Below are 22,754 nucleotides of genomic sequence, written 5' to 3'. Positions count from 1 at the left end.
AGACTAGACTCTGGGAGGAGCAAGGCCACCAAATATAAAAGGTCCTTTATTTTTCTTGCCCTGTTGGCTAAAGATACCTGAAACAGAACTCGTGTGTGCGTGTGTGTGTGTGTGTGTGTGTGTGTTTGCAGAGCCACTGAGGTTTGCTATGGAAAACATTGCTCTTGGAACCACATAAAAATACCCAGTAATATAACTGCCCAGATTGAAGTTTTTCCAGGTTAATTATTTCACAGAAGGAGATGTTGTGATTTTAGTCTTTTAAACAGATAACGTGTTGAAAGTTAAAGTAAGAGTAAAGTCATTTGGGAAACAAGTAAACAAATAGACTGATAGATTTTTATCAGTGTCATGGTTTCACTATGGCTTTATTATATGAAATCACAGTGATTGGTTTTCCATGGAGCAGCCAGGACTAAGCACGTCCCTTAGTCCCATCGGCGGCTTACTCTGCTCATGCCATCCAAGCCCTTTCAGTTCTCGTCAATCCACATCACACCAGTATAGGGGCAGCACCTCTGGACATCTATTAATTTTAAAAATATACTTGCTTTTATTCCTTTCCTGAATACTGATGCCAAAGCCAGACAGAACACCTTGGCTGCGTAGCCTCCCTTCCTGCCTCTTGGTTTCACTAGAGTATTCCTGGGTATTGGAACACCTTACACGTTTGCATGCCATCTGCTCTGCTCAGCTACCGAGGGCTGGTCCTATAGCCAAATATGATTACTCGACCTAACATTTATTGAGAACTTAGCGCTCACCAAACATTGTGCTAAACAGTCTCTAGAGGCTGTCTTAATTAAAACTCACAAGAATCCTAGGAGGTAAGTTAGATTCTTTTCTCAACCTGACAAATGAGCTTAGGGAAGTTAAGTTGCCTATAATCCCAGTTATTAAGTGGCAAAGCCAAAATTCAAGCGCAAGACTGGGGCTCTGAACCACTTATTTTGTGCTGAATCCTGGTTTTCTTTTTCATTCTTGTGCATCTGTAGGTCTCCATCTAGGTTGCCTTTTAGTCAAGTCCCAGTGGTTCTCAACCTTTCTAATGCCGCAACCCTTTAATACAGTTCCTCATGTTGTGGTGACCTCCAACCATAAAATTATTTTCGTTGCTACTTCATAACTTTAATTTTGCTACTGTTATGAATTGTAATGTAAATATCTGTGTTTTCTGATGGTCTTAGGCAACCCTGCTAGCGGTTCTCAACCTGTGGGTCGCGTCCCACAGGTTGAGAACCACTGCTGTAGAGCCTAAGACCATCGGAAAACACAGATATTTACATTACGATTCATAACAGTAGCAAAATTAAAGTTATGAAGTAGCAACGAAAATAATTTTATGGTTGGGGGTCACCACAACATGAGGAACTGTATTAAAGGGTCGCGGCATTAGAAAGGTTGAGAACCACTGGTCTAGACTCTAGTGGAGAAAACTTCACTCCTTGCTTTTTCTCCAGGGGTTCCACCTGACTGTTCCACCCTGGAAGCCTCAGAGTCTCTGCTCCTCAGATATTATGGAGAGCTCACAGGGGCCACACACTTGAAAGACAAAGGTGTCTAAGGCATAGGCCCTGCACTAGCAACTTGCCCTTTAGCAGGGTTGACAGACAAATAGATCAGCAGCTCCCAGCACAGGGTGCAGGAGGTGGTAGGGGCCAAAGAGCCTACCAGAAAAGCAGTTGTGCTCCCCCATCACAACTATAAAGGCCCCTAAGACTACACACACAGCCCTGACCTGGTTGCTCAGTTGCTTGGAGCATCGTTCCATACACCAAAAGTTGGCAGGTTCAATTCCCAATCAGGGCACATACCCAGATTGTGGGTTCAATTCCTAGTTGTGGCACATGTGGGAGACAACTGAAGAATGTTTCTCTCTCATATCGATGTTTCTGTCTCTCCCTCTTCCTTCCTCTCTCTAAAATCAACTTTTTAAAAAAAATTTAAAATAAAGAATACACACACACTTCCATTTACCTCCTTCCATGCCTTCCCTCATTTTTATCTTTGATGCTTCCCAGAAACTTCTGAGTTGCTTGATGAGAGCAGAATAGTTATGGTGCCAAAATGACTAACAGAGGGATTTTTCTTTAAGTGTAAACCATGCTTAATATTAAAAAACAAAATAAATTACAAGCAATGCAGAATAATATGAAATAAAAGTAAAAAATTACCCAGTATCACTATTTCAAGTGATAACCAGTGTTAATAGTCCTTCCAGAATTTTAGGTACAGTATATGTAAAAAAATTTAAAAGCCATAATGATATTATAGGCCTCTTTCAGTACAGTATCTGTTTATATTATCACTAGAGGCCTGGTGCATGAAATTCGTGCACGGGGGTGTGTGTCCCTCAGCCCAGCCGGCACCCTCTCCAATCTGGGACATCCCTCTCACAATCCAGGACTGCTGGCTCCCAACTGCTCACCTGCCTGCCTTCCTGATTGCCCCTAACCACTTCTGCCTGCCAGCCTGATCACCTCCTAACCACTCCCCTACCAGCCTGATTGATGCCTAACTGCTCCCCTGCCAGCCTGATTGCCCCTAACTGCCCTCCCCTGCAGGCCTGGTCACCCCTAACTGCCCTCCCCTGCAGGCCTGGTCACCCCTAACTGCCCTTCCCTGCAGGCCTGGTCCCCCCAACTGCTCTCCCCTGCAGGCCTGGGTCCCCCCCCCCCCCCAACTGCCCTTCCCTGCAGGCCTGATCGCCCCCAACTTCCCTCCTCTGCCGCCTTGGTCACCCCTAACTCCCCTCCCCTGCAGGCTTGATCACTCCCAACTGCCCTCCCTTGCAGGCCTGGTCCCTCCCAACTGCCCTCCCCTGCTGGCCATATTGTGGTAGCCATCTTGTGTCCACATGGGGGCAGCCATCTTGTGTGTTGGAGTGGCAGTCAATTTGCGTATTACTCTTTTATTAGATAGGATTTTAAGGCTATTAAAACATGTATCATATCGCCCTAGATGGTTTGGCTCAGTGGATAGAGCATTGGTCTGCTGACCAAAGGGTCCCAGGTTCGATTCCGGACAAGGGCACATGCTTGGGGTTGCAAGCTCGATCCCCAGTAGGGGGCATGCAAAAGGCAGCCAATCAATGATTCTCATTATTGATGTTTCTGTCTCTCTCTCCCTCTCCCTTCCTCTCTGAAATCAATAAAAATATATTTTTTTAAAAAAGAATTACTATTTATTAAAAAACACATGTATCATATCTATTCTCTATTATTAAGACAACTTATCGATGAACATTTCATGTTTCTGGTTTATCCTGTTGTAAATATGATTGCAGTAAACAGCATAATATACAAAGTGGGGCAAAAGTAGGTTTATAGTTGTGAGTATGTGAAGCAGAATTTATTCTTGTATTATTACTTATTATTTTCCATATGAACAACTATAAACCTACTTTTAAAAAAATATATATATATATTATTGATTTTTTACAGAGAGGAAGGGAGAAGGATAGAGAGTTAGAAACATTGATGAGAGAGAAACATAAATCAGCTGCCTCCTGCACACCTCCCACTGGAGATATGCCCACAACCAAGGTACATGCCCTTGACCGGAATCAAACCCGGGACCCTTCAGTCCACAGGCCGACGCTCTATCCACTGAGCCAAACTGGCTAGGGCTGTAAACCTACTTTTGCCCCACCCTCTACATTGCTCAGATTCTCATTTCCCTTAAAAGTAGAATTTCTGAAACAGGACATATTAAGTTTCACATTTTGATGTGTATTAACAAATTACCCTTCAGAAGAATTGCACCAACTTATATCCTCACCAGTAATGCAGGGCAGTGATCGGCAGTGTCTGTTCCCTATAGGCTTTTATCCTTTTAATATTTGTGAATCTGACAGGTATAAAATGTTCTTATTTTCACTCTAAATGTTTTGGTTACTAGTAAATCTGAACACCTATCCATATGTTTATTAGCCATTTCTCTATCTTCTTTGTGATGTATCTGTCCATAGCCTTTGCTATTTTCTGTTGGGGTGTTTACAAAGAACCCTTATAAATCAGAAAAGAAAAAAAAAAACCATGGTAAAGATCTCAGTCCTCCTCTATGCTGTGTATATTTTTATCCAGTTGTTCATCTTTAAAGATACTTATGATCTAGAAGTTAGAGGTTGAGAGTTATCTTTTCCTTTATGATTTCAGGTCTTGAAGTTATTCTCAGAAAGGTCTTCTCTACCTCCAAATTATAGAAATGTTCCACAATTAAATCTTCTTTTTTACTTCTCATTATTTAAATTTTAAAAAATAGAGAAAAGTGGAGAGAGTAGCTAAATGAACAGCCAAATGCTTGTGATCTAAATTCAAGTTATTGACATTGCCATGTTCATCAATATTTTTCTTTTTTGCTTAAGTATTTTAAAGTAAGTCACACACATCATGCCTTCACTTCAAGTACTTCAGTATACAACCCTAAAGAATTAAGTTACTTTCCTAGTCAGTGGAATCTTTGTATTCCTCAAACTTGTTCCATTGTTATAAGCTCAAAGGCCATACATTATACAATTCATAGTGTGTTTGTCATAAATCTTCTGAAAATTTGAATATGAATGCACACATCTGCATTTTTGAAGTTATACTTTTCTATTTCCTGGAAGACAGTAGTTGCTTAGTACTTATTATGTGCAAGGCCCCATGCTAGGCATTTTATGTGATTTTCTAACTTTATCCTCCCTACAACCCAGGGAGGATGCCACTGTCATCCCATTCTGTAGTCTTGTTTTTATTTCTAGGAAATAAATTCTTTCCATCACTAAGCTTTCCAAATGACCTTGGACTTTAGGATAAACTCAAATTGGTTACTTTCCCATCATGCACAATGACAAAACCAAGATAGTGATTTATATTTAATGAGAAGGTTATTTTATTTAGCTTTTATCTGTCATAATTTGTATTTTCCTACTCTTTGAAGCTTTTATGGTTTTCTGTTTCTAACATCAAGAAGAAATTTCACAGCTGCAACACCTCCGATGTGATAATAAACTCAGTATCCTCAGATCTTCAGGGGTCTCTCTTATCTTCTTTAGTGTTCCTTATTTGCTTGCCAAGAAATACCAACATTAATTCTCAGAACTTACAATGCATAGCATATTACACAAAGGATCATAGTTTTGCTTTCTATATTCCTTTTTTCCTAAGTTAATTAGAATAGCAGCAGCAGCAATAATCATAATAATAATAATAACACACACACATACACATAGAGATAGAGATAAACAGAGATAGATAGATGATAAATAGGTAGAGAAAGAAAGAGAGAAAGAGAGAGAGAGAGAGACTCATTCCCGAGGATATTTTTTTCCATTGATATTTAGAGAGAGTGAAAGGGAGGGGAAGAGACCGAGAGAGAGAGAAACATCAATGTGAGAGAGAGACATCGATTGGTTGCCTCCCACACCCACCCTGACCAGGGCCTGGGATCATGCCTGCAACCCAGGTATGTGCCCTTGACTGGAATTGAACTGGGACCCTTCAGTCTGCTGGCTGCCACTCTGTTCACTAAGTCAAACTGTCTGGGATGTTATTTGTGGCATTTTGATTAAACTACTTTCTTATTTTCCCCTTAACTTTGTTCTGCGGTTGCTCAACATTTTAGACTTGTTCAGTTGTATTTTTTTTTACATTGACTTAACCATTCTCCATGAATTAGTTAATTGATTGGTCCATGTGACTAAGCAGTGAAATGTCTTTAACATTCTGCAGAGTATGATAATTCAGATTTTGTAGAGTTTTAATAATTCAGGTGCTGATTGATTATAGAGTATTTGTTTTCTGACATAAAATAATAATTATTTTATAATAATATAAAGCCCAAGTGTAGAGAATGGATTTTGGAGTTAGTGCCTAATCCAAGCTGTCAATTATTAAGAAGATTAGTTAGCCTCTCTAAACCTATTTTCTCTTCTATAAAGTTGGCCTTGTAGATTGTACTGAAGAATGTTAAGCGCTTGACAGATAACTAACTCTTAAAAGCATGTGGTAGTCATTGTTTGGCAAAAATTTTTCAGCATACATTTTCTTTTCTTTTTTTTTGAGAGAGAGAGGAAATGAGAGGAATAGGGAGATAGAAACATTGATGAGAGAGGAACAAGGATCATCATCAATCAGCTGCCTCCTGCAAGTCATCAAGCCTGAAACTTGGGCATGTGCCCTGACTGGGAATCAAACCTGTGACCTCTTGGTTCCTGGGTTGACACTCAACCACTGAGCCACACAGGCTGGGCAGCATATGTTTTCTTAAAAGTAGAAGAAAGATAAATATTTCTGCATTCCCTCTTTGTTTTCAATCAGCCAGATTTCAGATAAAATGTGGATTGTAGAGCAGGTTACAACTTGACAGTCTAGCATTCTGTGGAACACAGCCTTTGAAAGTGACTATAAATAAGAGGTTGTTTATATCAAAATTCCAGTATCATCCTTTTAGTTAACATGTAAGTCTCATTTTATTTGTTTTTTCTACACCAATGAAAACTCTGAATCTGATCTTGATAGTCTTTTAGTTTTGAAATAAATTGCTCACCATTGTAGGAAGATGGGTAGTGGCCATTTTTTATTACAATGCACTGTTCCCCCCCCCCCTTTTTTTTTTTTTTAGACACAGCAACCTGGGGATTCCTGGAGTGTGGGCTTTTCATATCGGCAGCGTCTCCCCACTGGACAATGTCAGGCCAGCAACAGTTGGAGGATCCCTTTCCGAAGCCCGCTCCTCAGCTTCCCGGGAGCATTCCTTCAGCCATGCTGCAGCCCTGGAAAGAAACCACAGTGAAGACGATTTGGATTACTATGGTGAGAATGAGGAGGAGACTGAATACCCACCGAGTGAACCAGAGGAGGTGTTGAAAGGCCACGGCAATATCAATGCTTCCTTGCACTCCAAAGCTGACTCAAGGCCTGTAGGAGGTGGGCTCTCGCCTCCAGATTCCTACCTGGACTCCCCTTTGCACCCAACACCCAGAAATAGGCCATTCTATCCGGAAACAGAATCTGCCTCCTCGGACTCTCAAACCAAACAAGGGAGGCGTGTGAAGGAGATGGACGCCCCTGATAGAAGAGGCCAGGTGGAGTCTTCGGAACAGCCATGGACCAGAGGCCCGGCTCCATCAGAGACAGAAGGAAATTTACTGGATCCTTCCCAGGGAGCCCCACCTCCCTACCTTGAAAACAGGAGCATCCAGCCCGATGTAGATGGAGGGGCACTGCCTTCAGAACGGGGTGCTCATCCGGCCCATGGTGAAGGAGAGGTGGTTCTGCCCAGCTCTGCCAGGCCAGGTCCCACAGCACCACGGGATCACGGGAGGCACGCGGAAGGGGCGGAAGATAACAGTTCCAACACTGGGGGTAAGTGGTTAGAAAACTGGGTGCTACGATCCCATTTTTAAAAAGGCTGGTTTTGGAGGGAGTCATGCTTTTTCTCTCAGGCGAGTACGTGGAGAGTTCAGCAAAAACAAGATTGGAACTGATTTTTAAACGCATGTTTCAGGAGATAGAGTATCTTTCCTTTGCCAAATACATCTTGGCAGGCAAATTCTGTTTGGAATCTCTTGACGATTAATAATGTTTTTTTTAAAAAAAATGGGCCTCATGAAGCGAGTGGGGAAGGACTGGCTTGCTCGTGCCAGCACTGCTCTCAAGTGTAATGAAGTATTTCAGTTTTGAAAGTTCAGCAAAGGTATAAGACATTCTGGGGCTTCACACACATGACAGCGATGGCGGGCAGAAGACTGGTTTCAAGTGGCTAACGTTCCAGATTCTTACTCTGTGAGGGGACAACACTCGTGCTCCCCTCGGTCAGAGCTACTTGGTGGTGCGTGGGAGGGGAGACCCACGGGGAAAGGAGATGGCTAACCACCTGTGTCCTGTCATTTCTGCTTCATGGCTGTGCAGCTGTGGTATTCGCCTCCCTGGAGCCTTGTCCTCATTTCATGACTCACTGACCTGCGCGAGGGGCCAGGAGGGAAGTGCCGAGAGGAGGCCGTGGTTAATTCACGCAGATGTGGAGCCCGTGCCGCCTCCTCTTCCCAGTGCAGCCTTGTCGTGTCAGCTCTTTCTTCCCAGCCAGGGATGTAAACATGGAATGGGACACTGACCACAGAGTCATTCCATTTGTTCCAGGGCCTGCTCCTCTGACCTCTGATGAGAGGAAGGAGGTCAGAGGTGAAGGCATTCTTCAGGACCTCCTTTTTTTTTTTTTTTTTTTCACTTTTTCTGTTTCCCATCCCTTTTGTGATAAAAAAAAAAAAAATGTCGACCAAGCAAAGAGGGTCTTCTGGATTCTTCTGCAGTGGTATGGAATTTGCATGGAGAAGTGCTTATTTCAGGAGGGAGGGAACTATTTTGTGACTGAAGTGGCACTGTGTAATGACCAGAGGGAGAGTGTTGGTGTCAGACTCAGGTTCTAGAATCCTGGCTGCCACATTCCTTGCCAGGTCACACGAGGCAACTTCTGTAACCCCCAAGCCTCTGACTTCTCCTAAATACGTTGAGAGGATTAAATGAGATATGAAGTTCTTAGATTAGTGTCTGCACCAGTTGGCTCTTCATAAGTGGTGGCTGCTGTTACTAATTATAGAAAATTTATAGCAGTGGGAATGAGATGTGAGGGGGAAGGGGGAAGTAGAGAATAAGGATTGGGCTTGTTGAGTGGTGTTGCCTTAATTTGTGCCTAAAGACTATGTTGCTGCCAAGCTGGAGATGTGAATTGGAGTGGAAGGCTTTGGGACCTTCAGACCCTCCGGACAATTTCCTGACTTTTCAGCTTAAGTTCCATCCATCTAAAGAAAGTTTAAAGCTAAGTGTTAAAGGTTTTCAGCAAAGGAATTTTGAGGCAAAGATGTATTTCTAAATGGTATTTGCACTTGTGATTTCCTGCCCTGGGAAGAGGTTGGAATATTAAAAAGCAGACCCACGGAGCGATTTATTACAGAGTGAAGAGGAAGGGGTGTACCTCCTGCTTTGAGCTGTGAGAGGTTGAGATCACTGGAGTAAGCCGAGGAGGTTGAGGGAACTGACCATGGAGAACAGAGGCGGCAACCATCACCCTCCTGGGGCACGAACTATGGTATTTATCAGATACTGGTAGGCGTCTACCACTGACATCTGGGAAATGGCAAGATGCATATGAAAAAGCTGGTTAATACACTGAGACATTTAGAAAAAAAACTCTAATGAGCCACCACTATGTTAGAGAGTGGAGAGGAAAAACTTTAACACTTGAAAGCGGAGAGGGAAAAGAGGCGAGCCTCTGTTTGCGCCTCAGCTTTTAGGAAGACCGTGAAGTATAGAACCATGCAGGTGTTAGATACTTTCTTTTGTACAGTCACTGTCCCCCCGCCCCCAAGTGACACCTTGGCACCCCAGAGGTCTCGCTGGCAAAAAAAGGACTCCCCCTGGGCAAGCCGATGGGTAGGAGTCGCAGAGACGTAGAGCATTGCCCGCTAACTGCCAGGCCTGACCCATCCTGCCTGGCTTTTCCTGCTGATGGAGTGGAGGAGTGTGGATTGCGGTGTTCGGTGGACCTGAGCTTGATTTCCAGCTCTGCTTTGTGGTTTTGTTCCTGGAGGGGAGAGGTCCTCGTCTCCCCTGGATGGGAGTGGGGGTGGGTTTCTTGTGATAGCCCAAGAGAAATGATTTTCTGAGGCTTGCACGGGAGAATGAGAGGTAGTAGAAAGCTTTATTTCTGGGGAAGCACATCCCTGAGTTTCCAACGTCCCATTTCCCTCCGTCCAGTAATGGAAGAAGTGTAGCTGGGGCTTAGCAGATCTGAATTCGGAGCCAGTGTCCAGAGTCTCCTTTCCATGTTGGAGCAGAGTGCAGTCCGGCATCGGGCTAGCACAGTTTGTGTTCCCCACTGCAGTCCGTCAGTCCATCGCATGTGGGGTCTGCAGGCCCACATGGCTATGGAGGAAACATGGGAGAATGCAAGCGAGTCAAGAGCACATGAGCAACCAGAGAGGAAATTCCTTTGTTTAGGAGATTATGTATTTCCAAATTTCACTCCCTTGCAGTGGCCATGCCCGTTCTGGCCAATGATCTTTGCTCCCATCAGGCAAGTACTTTCCCTATGTCACCCCAACTTCACAGGGCATGCGTCTGTCTTCCCTGGTTAGGTGCCTTCCCCCAGCGTTTTGCAGGGAGTAGGCCTGTGGTTCCCTGGGGAGTGAAGAGTTGCAGCTTCCCGGTGAAGCTGCCCAAATGGCATGCCTGTAATGCCTGGCTTCCCCCTTTGCTCTTTTCCTGTCTATATATATAAAAAGAGGTAATATGCAAATTAGGCCGGGATGCCGTAACGGGTCACGACCAGACAGGAGGAGGTTGCGTGCGCAGGTGAGGCCCAGAGTGGAGACGGAGGCAGAGACAGGGGGGCCTGCCCGAGCTGGCATGGCAGCTTGGGCAGCCCCAGAGCAGACACAGGCAGGGGGGCCGGGGGATGCTGCGAGTCAGGCGCAGGTCCCGGCCCCCCACGGGGTGCCTCCTCGCACGGCGGGAGGCGGAGCGCCTTCTCACGCAATTTCAATTGCGCGCTGGGCCTCTAGTTATTAATAACTAGCTAATTACAATGGTATCAGTTTGGGGTAAGACTTAACCCTTTGCACTCGCTTGCTTTTTTCTCGATTCCTTTATTCTAAAGCTAACCGTGTCGAGTCACACTTGACATCCGAGTGCAAAAGGTTAAGCTCTGTCTGGCCAACATTTTCTTTAGTTCTAAAGTGGAAAAGTTTGCCGAAACCGGTTTGGCTCAGTGGATAGAGCGTCGGCCTGCGGACTGAAAGGTCCCAGGTTCGATTCCGGTCAAGGGCATGTACCTTGGTTGCGGGCACATCCCCAGTAGGGGGTGTGCAAGAGGCAGCTGATCGATGTTTCTCTATCATCGATGTTTCTAACTCTCTATCCCTCTCCCTTCCTCTCTGTAAAAAATCAATAAAATGTATTTTAAAAAAATAAAAAAGTAAAGTCACTCCAGCTGCCTGGGGCAGCCCCACGCAGGAAGCCCTCCACCCCCCTCATGTTTGCACAATGAACTCGGTCTGTGCCTCGGAGTTTGCCCGCCTCCCACGTGGCTGGGCCAGAGCCCGGAGCGAAGGGGGGCAGGCCCAGGGCTGAAGACAAGTGCTTAAGTGTTTCTGGAAAAATGAAGATTGAAGGGTGGATCAGAGCAAGTGAGGAGAAGTTTTCCGTTTTTGTGAAAAAATCCCAATTAAGATAAGTGTCAAGTACTTGGGCCGCACCTTTGCTTTTCCCCCTCTCATGTATCCTCACCCCATTTTCCTTTCTATCAAGGATGTGAGAAGAGTAAAAAAAGCATTAAATGGAACAAAGAAGTGAGATTTAAAAACCCTCTTGTTAAGATTCCTTGAGCAGCTGCCTACCCTCCGGTCACAAAGCCTTTGTGAACTGAACTCATTCACACCTGGCCAGCCTCCCGCCTCCGGCCCTGTCCTAAATGCCAGCACCTGTCTCGGCCCTGTTGACTCCATGACAGGAGCTCCCTGGCAGAGAGGGGTCCCCGGAGGGTCTGGAAGACAGCCTGCCCCTGTAAGTAACTTCAGGAGAGAGGAAGCCGTGGAATAAAAACTGCTTCTCAAAGTGGGGGCTCTAGTCCACTTGCATCTGAGGCCCTTGTTTAAAGCGCTGATTTCCACGCCCGGCCTTAGCTTCTGAACCAGAATCTGCATTTTCAAACCAGGTTCCCTGGTGGTTGTGAAGCCCACACTTGAGTACTACTGGTGTAATGGAAAGACACGGGATGTAGAGCCAGAATGTCATGTAATCTCTGTGGGCCTCAGTTTTCTTATCTGTAAAATGGAGGCAATATTTCCTCATCAGAATTGGAAGAAGTGTGTGAAAATACATTGGAAACTATAATGTAAAGGGCATATAAATAACCACTGAACAAGAAAAAGATGGCACTTTTTCTTGAGATGCTCACATCTCATCCAGCTGGGGTCCAGGCACGGATTCCACACCTTCAAGTAGTTCAGCACCTTTGAATCACATGCAATTCCCATAGGAATCTGAGCAGTCCCATTAGCCAGAAGCTTGGCTTTTCGGGCCCTGCTAGAGAGGTGCCCGTGGGGTCACGTTTCTGGGTCCAGCTCTCGCCCTTCATCAGGGAAGGCAGCTGGCCTCTGGGCTTTGGGTTGCCTCCATTAAAGGGTCCTCACACTGCTTGCTTGTGGATCTGGGCCGAAGTTGGCCACAAGCACGGAGATGGGCTTCTCGGCTGGCCAGGAGTGAATGCAAGAGCTCCCCTGAAATCCCACACGCCCCACATGCTCAACATTGCATTCTCTAGCTCAGAAATGGAACGTGTGCGAATACCCTGAACATTATCATCAGTGGGGAGTAGCTGAAGCTCAGATTCCCAAGGCTCATCCATAGAGAATCTGAGTGTGCTCTGGGAATTTGCCTTTTTAACAGGCACCCAGGTGATTCTGCTGCAATGCGGAATCCACAGGAGAAATGCAGCTCCCTCTGAATTGGTGGAATAGTGCCTGGGGGAGGGGATAAGTCTGTCAGAGCTGGGTTGGAACTTCCCTGCCCAAAGCTGCTGCTAGAACTGATCTCCCGCAAACCTGCTCCTCGGTCTCCCTGTCGCAGTAAGTCAGCAAGACGTGGACACCCTGTGGACTCCTCTCTGTCTCTCCCCTCTCTGCTTCTCTCTCTCCTCTCTCCACATTAACCCTCTCTCCTCCCCCACTCTCCTCTCTCCCCGCTCTCTCCCTCCACTCCATGCACCAGCAGACCCTGTCAACACCACCTCAGATATTCCGGGTCTGGTCCCTTCTCCTCCTCGCCACCAGCACTTCCTGCTACTAAGGCACTGCTCCTGCCCGAGGTTCCTGAAGTCAGATCATGTCACTCTTCTGCTGAAAACCCTTGGCAGCTTTCCAGCTCACTCAGCCTAAAGGCCCATCTGCCCTGTGACCTACAGGTCCTGGGAGACCTGCAGGGTTACCCCTCTCCCTTCTCTCCTCTGTCCTCCCACAGCCCCACCCACCTGACAGACAGACTGTCTGCCTCCACTGTCCCCTCCTCCAGGCCTCTGCCCAAAGGCCACCTTCTCCAGAGGCCTGACATTTAAAGGAGCACATTCACCTTCCCCCTCTGGTCCTTCCCTGAGTTCAGTTTCTGCACAGCTCTTAACACAATCCTCTATACTAAGTAATTTACCTGTCTGTTGACTCCTGCCTAGGAGATTGTAAGCTCAGGACAGGAATACATTGTCTCTCTCCCCCCACCCCGCTCCCCACCCCTCCACCCCCGCCCCCAGCTCTAGCCCTAATTCCTAGACCAGCACCAGGCCCATAGTGAGTTCGCAATAAATGTTTGTCGAATTATTATTGAATGAAGATTGCAACAAGCATTTACTTTTCACCTAGCAAGCTGACCCTGTGTGAAGTGAGTACACCTGTGTGTGAAGGCAGGCATGGAAAGGGGGCCCCAAATGCAAGCCTTACGTGCCCCCTGATTAGGAGCGAACCTATTTGCGTGCCCCGGGGTGGCTGTCCTGGGGCTGGAAGGCTGAGCTTGCGATGCAGTGCTTGGTTCAGTGAATTCCATCCTGAGAATGCACTATTCCTCTCACACACCAGATTTAAAAAGACTCCCCAGGCCAGCTTACCAATAACGAATTTAACCCATAGTTTGTCTCATAATAGCCTTTCCTGGGAGCCTAACCATTATTTTTCTTTGTTATTAAAATATAGCCTGCATGCCAGTCAGCTTAAATTTGCGCAGTTGTCTCAGTAAGTTGCTGGCTGCATGGCTGTGCCTCTCTTTCTACCTATGTGAAAGCCATGCCTGTAGCTAGTTTTTTAGTTAAATTAATCTAATTCTCCATATCTATAGTCCTCCTCCATCCCTTCTCCCCGTTTCATAATCCACTCTTAGAATGGGAAATGGGTCAGAGAACGAGTCTTCGCCAGGGAACAAACGGGGGGCATAGGACACAGATCCATCATTTCCTTAATTAGGGGCAGAGCAGTGTTAGAGTTTGGTTTTATTTTGAACTGAATTTCCTGAAAATGACTACACTTTAGACCTGCATGAGAGTGCTTTTTCACCTTGGGGCTCAGAGTATATTAATTTAGAAAACATGATTCCTGCAATGAGGTGTGAGAAGAGGTGTCCTCCCGATTTCAGAGATGAGGAAACTGAGAGACGGCCTTTCTGTAGTTTCCCCCGGCCTCTGAGTCATGCTGGGGTAAGTTCTAGGACAGTGGTCAGCAAACTCATTAGTCAACAGAGCCAAATATCAACAGTACAACGATTGAAATTTCTTTTGAGAGCCAAATTTTTTAAACTTAAACTTCTTCTAACGCCACTTCTTCAAAATAGACTCGCCCAGGCCGTGGTATTTTGTGAAAGAGCCACACTCAAGGGGCCAAAGAGCCGCATGTGGCTCGAGAGCCGCAGTTTGCCGACCACGGTTCTAGGGCTTGGGACCCTCCGTCCCTGCCCCCACCCTTCCCTTGGGTGGCGGCCCGGCCTGTGAGCACACTCGCAAATGTGCCAGTCCCTCCAGGTGCTACTTCTTTGCACTTAGTTGTAACTTTGAGCTGGAGAAAACAGACTTTGACACACCCAAGCCACATTCATTTCTTTTTACTTCAACTGGGGTTTTATCTCCTTTCTTAAGCCAAAGGTAGACAGTGATAGATATGTAGCCTCCCTCACAGGAGCCTCTTAGAATAATTTTTGTCATTCTGTCTTGAGTTTTTGTCACTTTTCTGTTTTAAAAGCTGTTCAGGGTTAGTATGCCTCGTTTTTTATTTTTATCAGGCTGGGGTTTCTCAGCTGTGTCATGCAGGCCCTGTCCCAAATCTTGAGTCACCAACTTCCTTCTCACTCATTTCCCAGTCAGATGTTCCCCTGGAGTCAAGAGTCTGTGCTGCCACCCCCTCAGCTTGCTGCGTTCTCAGGAATCCGTAAGCAGCACTCAAGTGCTGTCCAAAAGCTCCTGCTCCTGCTGCTACTCTTGCTTCCTCCTACCTGTGTTTTCCCAGGGTGCTGCGATACCCCTCAGATCATCTCTGCCGTCTTCTGCCATTAAGTCTGATGGCTCAAACCTTCCTTGCTGAAGCCTCTGCTGACTAGCCCCAGACCCCTGGTCAGATCCTTCACCCAGCTCTCATAAGGAATGGACCAGGCTTCCCTGGAGGGATAGTAGAATCCTGGGCCAGACTTCCTGAGTTCAAACCCAGCTCTGCCACCTCCTGCCCCTGTGACTTCAGGAAAGTCACTTGAACCTGTACTTCAGCCTGTTCATCTATGAAACAGGGATCAAAATCGTCCCCTGCTCTACGGAAATTAAGAGTTCAAGTTCATAGGGTAGTGTCTGGCATACATTAAGCACTAGTTCAGTGTTAACTTTGTTTGGCCTGGTGGGTACAAGTCTTTATGGAACTACTAGTGGCCCAGTGCATGAAATTCATGCACAGGTAGGGTCCCTAGGCCTGGCCGGTAATCAGGGCTGATTGGGGCCTTCCGGCTGACGGCCAGGGCCTTTCTTCACCCAGTTGCTGGCTGTTGGCCGGGGCCTTCCTTCATTCCACGCTACCCCCTGGTGGTCAGCGCATGTCATAGCGAGCGAGCAGTCGAACTCCTGGTCGGTTGAACTCCAAGGGGACAATTTTCATATTAGCCCTTTATTATATAGGATATTGTGACATATACAGTGCTACATCTTCCCCCCACTGGCTTCTTTGTTTCTGTTCTCTGCTGGAATACTGGGCAAATATTGATTTTTTTTTTTTCATCATCTTGCTTCCCCTCTCATTCCCTCCTTTCTAGACCTAGACCTGGGACACAACTACCTAAACTAGGGTGTCCGTCTTCCCGGGAAGACAGCAGCATCAGTCTAGCACTAGAGTTCTGTGCCTTCCCTGTTGGTCAGCGTGCTCCAGAGGCACCACCCAATACCAGCTCCTGGGGACCCAGGAGCAGAGGTGTGCCCAGCCCCTGAGCCTCCTGGTGGCTATGCTTAGGATTGGCATCGTCCCCAGTGTCGGGGAGAAAGCCTTCTCTTGTCCATCAGTGCCCACCCCAGCCACACCCCAGCCACTTGGCCATTTCCTTTATGATCAATAGTGTTTGCTCCAATTCCTTCGTTTCTGATAGCACTTGGAAGCTTGCTTGTACCCAGGTCTGCTGGGGCTTCCTAGGAGACAGTGGTGGTGGCCAGGCTCTGCTACCGCATGAAGTCCTGCTTGTTTCCCAAGAAACCTTGCAAAGGCTCAGGGCACTTAACAGCTGGATGGATTCCCAAGTCTTTCCCTCCATTTTCTCCCACACACTTTCCTTAAGGGAGCTGTGTGTTCTTTAAGGCCCTTCTCCTCAAAACAAACAAACAAAAACAAAAAAATTTTTTTTTTCTGGGTAGTGAGACAAGATATAAGCTATTCTCTTTAAGGTCAGGGGAGACTAAAAGAAGAGAAGAATGAATCGTTAGGCATAAAATGACATTTGTTTCTCGCTTTTGTCTTCCTCTCAGGAGATCATTACTATCAGGTTGAACCAAAATTGCTGATCTTTGGCCATGTTTGACCCCCAAGTTGGCAGTGTTGGACAGTTCATCCTAACACGTTCTTACTGGTGGGCTCTGTGTTACTCACTCCACGCAGAGGGCGCAGCTCACGCTGGCTCACCAGCCTGGCAATGAGACCAGGTGGGCGCCCTCGGCGTCAGCAGCCGTTCTTGCCAGAAGACCGAGCAAGTTAATCCCCCTGGGTTGAATGTTATTCCTGTCTCTTAAACATCAATACCCATGTGTTTGTTACAATCCAAACTGATGTTACGGAGCAGATACGGTGTCCACGATGAAGCTGGCAGCATCGAGGATGCTGGGATCGCCTAGTGCTTTAATGCCGGTTTGTTTGACTTTCCAGACTTCTTGTACAGAACTCGCAACAAGGAGACCTGTGAACACAACCACCACGCGTGCTCCCGGAACGCCTTCTGCACGGACTACGCCACCGGCTTCTGCTGCCACTGCCAGTCCCAGTTTCACGGAAATGGGGAGCACTGTCTGCCGAGAGGTGAGGCGTGCCGGCCTGACAGGCTGGGGGCTGCTCCGTGTCTGTTTCTGCCGCTTGCTCATTTCTAGCTGCCACTGGGCTCTCTGTCTGGAGACCTTGTACCTCAGCTACCTGAACCGAAGCCCTAGCAACTCGCAGATGCTCAATGAATGTTTGAGGAATGAACATGTTTGGGCTAACGTCCCAATGTGAGGATTAGCCAGACATGTTCATCCTTTTTTGCCAGCTCATTAGAGTCAAAGTGGATGGGAGAGAGGGACGATGGGAGAAAAGAGATCGAAGACAGGTGTGTTTCGTACTGAGCTGGATAATTGGTTGATTCGGGAATCTTGCAAATGGCTGATGATTGAGTTTGGGGGGGTTGCAGTGGAATTACGTTTTCTGTGGGCCCCTCCGCAGCCTGGATGATGACCTTGCTGTTTTTCAGGGGCACCTCATCGAGTCAACGGGAAGGTGAGCGGCCACCTCCTCGTGGATCACACCCCCGTGACCTTCACGGACGTGGACCTGCATGCTTACATTGTGAGCGATGATGGCAGAGCCTACACAGCCATCAGCCACATCCCGCCGCCCGCCGCCCAGGCCCTTCTCCCCCTCACACCCATCGGAGGCCTGTTGGGCTGGCTCTTTGCTTTAGAGAAACCAGGCTTTGAGAACGGCTTCAGCTTCACAGGTGAGCAGGGCCTCTGAGAGGGCCGGGGTCACCGTGGCTTGGGTGGCGTTGCTCCTTGGATTCTTATTCCGTGCAAGAGGATTTGCCTCTTCAGTGTCCCAGAGCCACAGGTGTGTGGTTTCCTGTCTGGAGGTAGCTGGGGGTGGTTTGGCCTCACAGGACTGCTTTGGAAAGACAGTGATTTCTTCTAAGTGGCATCTGCTCCAGTTCCTTTGTTTTGGGTAGCACCAGGGGCCCTCTTGTTTTAATGGGCAGAATAAGTGGGAGACGGAAGGAACCGCTGCAGCATTGAGCTACCCTGGCCCACTGTGGCTTCCTCCAAGTTGTCCTGACAAACAGAATGATTCCATTTGGAGCATTTGTGTCTTCTCGCCCCGATTTGTTGAAGCTTGTTGGTCAGGCTTTGTTTAATTGAGTTGTTATGCACAGATCTGTCCAATAGGGAGGCTCAGATGGTAACAATAGGGCACCTGGAGGTGATAGAACGTCATGGGAAAGGGCGCGCCTTTCCTCTTCTCCTGCCCCCACCACTCTGACCTATGAGAGGAGAGACCAGAGCTTCTCAGACTTTATCCAGCACAGATCCCCTGGGGTCCTTGTGCAAATGCAGCTTCTCGTTCAGTAGGCTCGGGGTGGGGTCTGATTTTGTTTTCCTCACAAGCTCCCAGGCGACGCTCTTGCTGGTTTAAGGACCACCCTGTGGTAGCGAGAGTGCAGAGGGTAATTTTTGGCTTCTCTGCTCTCCACCTGAAAAAGCTTGTTTCCTGATAGATTTATCTTATTGCACATAAAGTGCTGAGAGAAAAGCCGCCCCCCACCTCCAGCTGTAGAGTCCAACAGCTATTAGAGGATCTTGCTCTTAATAAGGGTTTGACTAAAACCTTGAGTCAAAAGTAGATAAATATAATACAGTATATCCAGTTACATTTGAATTTCAGCTAACAATGAATAATTTTAATAACTTAATGTAAATATGCCCCAAATATTATGTGGGGCATGCTTATGCTAAAAACATATTCATTATTTATCTGAAATTGAAGTGTAACAGGGTATCCTGTTTTGTTTGTTCATTTGTTTTTGCTAATTTGGGCACCATTGGAAAGAGAAAGGTCAGTGATGTTTCCAGGAGTTTGTTTCTCACAGAAAATAAGCTCCTACAAAAAGAAATGGTGTGATATGTGGCAGGATAACAACACACTCTGGAAGAGAAAAGCTGAGGAGCTGATGTAATCGACAGCTGGCAGCACTTAGTCTTGGGGATCACGTGACCTCCTTAGGCCGCCCTCTCCATCAGCAGTGGAAACTGGGAGGTGGACATGTGCACTGGTAATTATTACTAGAAGATGCAAGACCTCTTTTCATCTCTGTACCGACTTTTTCACCCCCTCCAGGTGCTACATTTGTCCAGGACATGGAAGTTACTTTCTACCCAGGAAAGGAGAGGGTTCGAATCACTCAAGTGGCTGAGGGGCTTGACCCGGAGGACTATCTGATCATTAAGACCAACATTCAAGGCCAAGTGCCTTACATCCCAGCAGGTTTCACAGCCCACATGGCTCCCTACAAGGAGCTTTATCACTACTCGGACTCAGGTATGTGCAACTGGTCTTCACATCTGTAGAAAATGGGAATGGTACATATCTCCCAAGACAGTTACGGAGATTAAGTGTTACTACATGGCATGTCCTTAGACTAGTGCATGGCACATAAAATAAGCTTAATGTCGTTTTTATCATTTTTGTTGTTAATATCAAATTTATAGTGTAGGTGAGCAGAGTGTCAGCTGCTATACACAAGAATCTTAATGTTCCTACCCAATACTTTCAAATAATAATAATGTCATCAATAACAACTTTGTCTTTGGGGATGGGTAGGGATGCTATAATTATATATAGTTTTTAACCATTTTGCTCTCTGGGCCATGTCAAAATATTGATTATGGGAATTTAGACTCATCCTGTAACCTTATTTCAGCCTGCTTTAAAGTCACAGACATGCTGCAGTGTTGTAAAATTAATGCCAGGTTTGGAGTCAGAAGATAGAAAAGCGTATCCTGGATTTGCCACTTAAAATAGGTGGGGAAAAGGTCATCATCTGAGAGCCTGTTGTCTCTCATCTTTATTTTTATTTTTTATTTTTTTTTAAATATATTTTATTGATTTTTTACAGAGAGGAAGGGAGAGGGATAGAGAGCTAGAAACATCGATGAGAGAGAATCATCGACCAGCTGCCTCCTGCACACCCCCCACCAGGGATGTGCCCGCAGCCAATGTACATGCCCTTGACCGGAATCAAACCTGGGACCCTTCAGTCCGCAGACCGATGCTCTATCCATTGAGCCAAACCGGTTTCGGCTGTTGTCTCTCATCTTTAGAATAAGAATAACAACACCTTTTCTGTCCACCTTACATGGGGGAGATGTGTAAAGCGAGGTCTTTGTAAAACACCACCCGAATGCAGGATACTGCCAATCACAGCTGCTGCCCTGCAACACGGCAGTTTGCTTGGGTTGTGCCTTTCCTTGGCCCTTGCTCCTCTTACTGCGTGAGGACTGGACGCCGGGCAAGAGATGCAGGGAAGAGAATGGCTGCTGAGACATGGACTGTACAGAGAATAGTGGGTGCCAGGTAACTGGCCTGCGCTCCCGACTTGGGACTCAGATTGAGAAAAATGACCCCTTCCTTTCCCTGGAGCCCTTCAGACGTACTCAGGCGCAGGGGGTGGGCAGCCATCTCCTGTGTGATGTAGAGGATGGACTGGCTAAAATCGTGGGGTGTAGAGTCAGGTGGCCACATGCCAGCCTTGTATCTTCGACTACTTCTTAACCTCTGTAAGACTGCCCACGATCACAGGGCTCACCTCATGGGCTGGCACATAGTAGCACTTACCCTTCACATAGCGACAAGCAGTGACCGGACCTCCTCTCTCTCAGTACTTGGGCTCTGTGTCAGCTCAGGTTCTGGGGATTGCCTTGTAGGTTCCCGTGTAAACTCAGGAACTTCCCAAGCGAACATGTCCCAGGAATTAGATAAAAATCTATGTGCAGACAAACATACTCTATGTGAAATTCTCTGTATTTAATATTTTTCAAATTTACCAGTTTGCCTGTCTAATGTGTCTATTGCAGCTGTGACCTCCACAAGTTCCAGAGACTACTCTCTCACCTCTGGTGCCATCAACCAAACACTGTCCTACCACATCCAACAGAACATCACGTACCAGACGTGCAGGCACGCCCCCAGAGCCCTGGGCACCCCCACCACCCGGCAGCTGACTGTGGACCGGGCCTTGGCCTTGTACAGTGATGAGGAAAGAGTGCTTAGATTTGCTGTGACCAGTCAAATTGGCCCTGTTGAAGGTATAGTTTCCTTTTTTGTTCTTGGGCAAAATTACATGTCATTACACATTTGTCAAAACCTACAGAATGTACAACACAAAGAGTGAGCCTAACATAAATTATGGACTTTAGTTAATAATAATCCTATCTAATAAAGACAGAATATGCAAATTGACCATCGCTCCATCACAAAGATGGCGGTGCCCATAGCCGCAAGATGGCGGCGCTCAGTCCCCTCAGCCCTGCCGGAGTCGTCCTCTTAGCCCTCGCCATGGTGAGTGGCAAACAGGCCCCTGCAGAGTGCAGACAACAGGGCCCCTGCAGAGAGCAGACAGCAGGGCCCTGCTTGCCCTTGGCCGCGACAGCGAGCCAGAGAGCAGACAGGCAGGCTGGTCCACAGAGAGCAGAAAACCACGGGGAGCGGACCTAAGCCATCAGTAGGACATCCCCTGAGGGCTCCCAGATTGGAGAGGGTGCAGGTCGAGCTGAGGGACCCACCCTCCCACTCCCCCACCCCTTACCCCCCATGCACGAATTTCATGCACTGGGCCTCTAGTATTTCAAAGTTTGTCTATCAGTCACAACCACTGAACCACACTAATACGAGATGTTAATAATAGAACTGTGTGTGCAAATTGAAGCAGGAAGGGGTAGGGAATCTATACTTTCTGCTCAATTTTTTTAAAAAACCTACTGTTCTAAACTGTTCTAAAAAAATAAAGTCTACTAATTAACAACAACAACAAAAAGTTGTAGGCAAGCCAGAGGATGAGCCTGTGAAGTCGGGGAACCGTACAGATAGGAATTGACGCTGTCAGATCAGGGGGATTGGGCCGGCAGGGGAGGGCAGGGTTTTCATCCTGAAAACCAATAGGTACTGCTTCACTCTAGAATGCAAGAGGCGGGTGCGGAGAAAGAGAAGGTCTCCTCATTCAGCTCCATATGGAGGCTGCTGAGCCCAGAATCGGCGCCTCAGAGAGGTGATTCTGTACCAAACAGGCCATTCTGTGAGTGGTCACTGGAGGGCAGGGCTCCTGGCACCTCCTTGGTCTCAATATGCAAGTGTCACTTCAGCAAATAACAGGAGATTCAGGTCAGAGGACAAGACTCTTCTAGGAGGCAGAGGTGACTTGAAATGAGAGTCCTGAGTTTGCTGGCTTGGGTGGGAGGTCGGTTTGGTTTTAGGAAACTTAGATGGGCACAGGCATTGGGTGTCCCGCGATGGGATGATAAGGCCGTGAATTGAGAGCATGCCAGTGTCGCTTGATTTTAGAGAAATATGCACCTGAGAGGGAGGGGAAATCGCCGATTCCTCATGGAGAGACTGAAACAAAAACAACCGGGGAAAACATTCTTCACCTTGGAGTGTCCCGCCCAGCCCTTTGCTGGGGTGTAGGCGTTCGATCTGTGCGAACAGGCATGAGTGGAAAGGGCCTCCCTGGCCACGGAGGCCCATTCCGACTCCAGGATGGTTTAGGGAAAAGCTAGATCTCTGGTGTGTTTTTCCTAGAGACACACCAAGGAGGAGTCACAAAGGGCCAGAGGAATCCCACACACTGGCAGGTACAAGTTGCTAATTTGTCTTCAGAATTGTATACGATTTTTCCCTTCCGCACCACGTCTAATAAGAACAAGAGTGATAGCAAAGGATGGTTTACCTGGTGCCAAAACACTAAGTACCTTCACGAATTAACTCG

General features: G+C 47.0%; 1 protein-coding gene across 1 annotated transcript in view; it reads left to right on the top strand.

Annotated features, from left to right (window-relative positions):
* NID2 (nidogen 2) overlaps window positions 1-22,754 on the top strand; it is a 59,719-nt gene that overhangs the window by 9,338 nt on the left and 27,627 nt on the right. The window contains exons 4-8 of the mRNA XM_079768446.1: window positions 6,607-7,349; window positions 16,898-17,047; window positions 17,475-17,720; window positions 19,112-19,312; window positions 20,848-21,078. Of these exons, the coding sequence (XP_079624572.1) occupies window positions 6,607-7,349; window positions 16,898-17,047; window positions 17,475-17,720; window positions 19,112-19,312; window positions 20,848-21,078 (1,571 nt within the window). The remainder of the gene's footprint in view (window positions 1-6,606; window positions 7,350-16,897; window positions 17,048-17,474; window positions 17,721-19,111; window positions 19,313-20,847; window positions 21,079-22,754) is intronic.

The sequence above is a fragment of the Cnephaeus nilssonii genome (assembly GCF_951640355.1).
Source record: "Cnephaeus nilssonii genome assembly, chromosome: 4".
In the NCBI taxonomy this organism is placed as follows: domain Eukaryota; kingdom Metazoa; phylum Chordata; class Mammalia; order Chiroptera; family Vespertilionidae; genus Cnephaeus; species Cnephaeus nilssonii.
Note: the sequence above shows the minus strand (reverse complement) of the source record. Positions and strands in the feature narration are given on the sequence as shown.